The sequence below is a fragment of the Blastocystis sp. subtype 4 genome (assembly GCF_000743755.1).
Source record: "Blastocystis sp. subtype 4 strain WR1 chromosome Unknown seqid_0583, whole genome shotgun sequence".
In the NCBI taxonomy this organism is placed as follows: domain Eukaryota; class Bigyra; order Opalinata; family Blastocystidae; genus Blastocystis; species Blastocystis sp. subtype 4.
The window spans coordinates 1-3,238 of record NW_014568964.1 but is presented as its reverse complement, the minus strand read 5'-3'; the positions used below and the strand labels follow the sequence as shown (position 1 = coordinate 3,238).

The 3,238-nt window shown below is 42.1% G+C and overlaps 2 protein-coding genes across 2 annotated transcripts; one reads left to right on the top strand and one right to left on the bottom strand.

Moving 5' to 3' along the window:
- Window positions 1–21: 21 nt before the first annotated feature.
- Window positions 22–1,324, bottom strand: JH06_5241 (GTP-binding protein; the record flags this gene model as incomplete). The annotated part of the gene is made up of 5 exons (XM_014669412.1): window positions 22–484; window positions 516–763; window positions 793–1,131; window positions 1,162–1,241; window positions 1,273–1,324. 5 exons carry the CDS (start codon window positions 1,322–1,324, stop codon window positions 22–24), a joined length of 1,182 nt encoding a protein of 393 aa, XP_014524898.1.
- Window positions 1,325–2,051: 727 nt separating this feature from the next.
- Window positions 2,052–3,238, top strand: JH06_5240 (ATP-dependent RNA helicase; the record flags this gene model as incomplete). The annotated part of the gene is made up of 2 exons (XM_014669411.1): window positions 2,052–2,157; window positions 2,190–3,238. Coding segments are annotated over 2 exons (1,155 nt in total), but the record flags the coding sequence as incomplete, so codon positions are not given.

Genomic DNA, 3,238 nt, shown 5'->3' with positions numbered 1-3,238 from the left:
AACAAACACGCTTATATCCCATTACTTTCTCTTACTTTCTGTACCCACATTGAACTTGAAGAAGATCACATCTCCATCCTCAACCTCATAGTTGCGTCCCTGCTGTTTCAGCTTACCAGCTGCCTTGATAGCTGCTTCACTTCCAAGTTCCTTGAAGTCTTCAAACTTGTATACTTCAGCACAAATGAAGCCCTTCTCGAAATCCGTGTGAATCACACCAGCAGCCTGTGGGGCCAGAGTTCCACGACGAATCGTCCAGCATTTCACCTCATCAGGTCCAGCCGTGAAGAAATGAATCAGATTGAGAACATGATATCCAGTGGTGATAATCTTTGGCATTTGACTCTTTGTGTGGTACTTCTCACAATAAGCCTTTCCTTCCTCCTCACTCATATTCAACAGCTTGCTTTCGAAACGAGCACTGAATGGAATCACAAGTTCATTCAGACCCATTGCAGCAACCTTTTCTTTCACTTTATCCAACCTATCCTCTCATCTTCATTCTTCATCACTACATCGGATCCTTTCTCAAGATATAGTTCTTCTCAGACAGATTACAGAGATACACAACAGGCTTTGCAGACAATAACTGATAACGATTAATCACTTCAATCTCTGCTGCTGACCAATGAGCAGCACGAATATCCTTTCCTTCTTCCATTGTCTTCAGAATTCTATTCAGAATATCAAACTCTTCCTTCGCCTCCTTCCCTCCTACTCCTCGAGACACATTCTTGGCCATTCCTTCCACTTGTTTCGAAATCTACACTCAACTTCACTCATCATCGCTACTGTCTCAATATCCTTCTTCAATAACTCATCACGAATAATGTCCATATCACGACACGGATCCACACTTCCTTCCACATGGGTTACATTCTTGCTATCAAAACACCGCAATACATGGAAAATGGCATCCACAGCACGGATATGCGACAAGAACGCATTACCCAAACCTTGACCTTCTGATGCTCCCTTCACAAGTCCAGCAATATCTGTAATCTGAAGAACTGCAGATACTTCACTCTTTGGCTTGAAAGCTTGTACCATATAATCAAAACGCTCATCAGGAACAGGAACACGAGCAACATTAGGATCAATTGTACAGAAAGGATAGTTCTCAGCAGGAACCTGAATCTCAAACAAACCAACAAAACCTACGTTCATCTTTGACAGATCATTGAACAATGAGGATTTACCAACATTTGGAACACCGACAATTCCAATACATACATTATTTCCTAGTATTAAGTTCCTTCTCCAACAACAAACCAGGTCGTCCCAAAATTACAGTTGCAGGTTTTGCCTCCTCTTTCTTTCCCATTTCTCTAATTTAATTGTCTTTATCAAAAGCAGATACTGAGAAAACATCGATCAATTCCTCCTATGTATGACCAGTCATTCTTACTTATCAATATGATAATCACTATACATTCATTCTCGAAAACCCTCTAGAATAGTAATTCTAATGGAAGGGGAAGAAAATCGTTATTCGCGTGCTGATTCGAGGGACAGAAGGGACCGTCGTTCTGATTCTCGTCAAAGACATCACTCCAGTCGCAGTCATCATTCTTCCCACCGTAGTCATCGATACAGTCCTTCTCGATCATACAGTCGTAGTCGTTCCTATGATCGAAGGTAATGTACTCTTATTTGTATTTGAATAGTTAGAAGGTCCAGTCATCGTCATCGTCATTCATCCAACAGATCACGATCTCGCTCATACTCCTCTTCAAATCGTCGTAGCAGCCGTGATCGTCCACACTATTCAGCACCCTCTAATGGATATTCTTCATCAAATTCTTCCTATGGTTCGAATAATTCGAGTTATCAACCGTTGGTTTTCGTTTTCTTGTTGAGAATAGAGTTGACACACGTCGATATGAAAGTGCATATTCCGGACGTTATGGAGGGAGTTCAGAATCCTTTGCAGGAGAACATCTGAAGGACATTCAATGGGACATGAATAGTTTGATCAAATTTGAAAAGAACTTTTATCATGTATTTCATTATAGTTTTCTGTGAAGTAGGAACATCCTTCTGTGACAAGAATGTCAGAAGAGGAAGTGGCAAAGTGGCGACGTGACAATCAAATCTATTGTCATGGTCAGAATATTCCTAAACCTGTATTGTCATTTGATGTTTCTCCTTTCCCTGGTTGGTTGTTTTTTCTTTCTTCTTACATCTAGCGGATGTTCTTTCGATTATTCGTGATGCTGGCTTCAAAGCACCCACTCCTATTCAATCCCAAGGATGGCCAATGGCTCTCTCAGGTCGTGATTTGATTGGTATCGCAGCTACAGGTTCAGGAAAGACATTAGCATTTATTCTCCCTGCTCTTATTCACATTCGGGCTCAACCGTATCTTCAACCTGGAGATGGTCCAATCTGCTTGGTTCTATCACCTACTCGGGAATTGGCGAATCAGACACAAGAGGAATGTCGACGTTTCGGCAGTACAAGTGGAATTCGCAATACTTGTCTGTATGGAGGAGTTGGGAAACGTAATCAAATCTATGATTTGCGACGAGGTGCCGAAATTGTGATTGCGACACCTGGCAGACTATTAGATCTTCTGGAGATCGTTACCAATCTCCGTCGAGTAACATATTTGGTAATGGATGAGGCAGATCGTATGTTGGATATGGGTTTTGAACCTCAAATCCGCAAGATTGTCTCACAGATTCGTCCTGATCGTCAGACTTTGATGTGGTCTGCAACTTGGCCTAAAGAGGTTCAGGCTCTGGCCCATGACTTCTTGCATGATCCTATTCAAGTGAATGTGGGCTCAATGGATCTGAAGGTGACAGATCATGTGAAGCAAGTCATCAAATGTGTTACAGAGCAACAGAAGCTTGATGAGACACTGACCATCCTTCGAAATAAAGACCCTACGAGTCGTGTGATCATATTCACACAATCCAAACGTGGTGCTGATGAGGTAACACGTCAGTTGCGTCAGCGTGGCTTCAATGCATTAGCCATTCATGGTGATAAGGAACAGCGTGAACGAGACTTTGTTCTTAATGAGTTCAAGTCAGGTCGAGTTACAATCATGGTGGCTACAGATGTGGCTTCACGAGGTCTGGATGTGAAGGATATTCGTGTTGTAATCAACTATGATTTCCCGATGAGTGTGGAGGACTATATACATCGTGTTGGACGAGCTGGTCGTAAGACTATTGAGGGATATTCAGAAGGTGTTGCTATTTCATTCTTCACAGATACATCTGCGAAA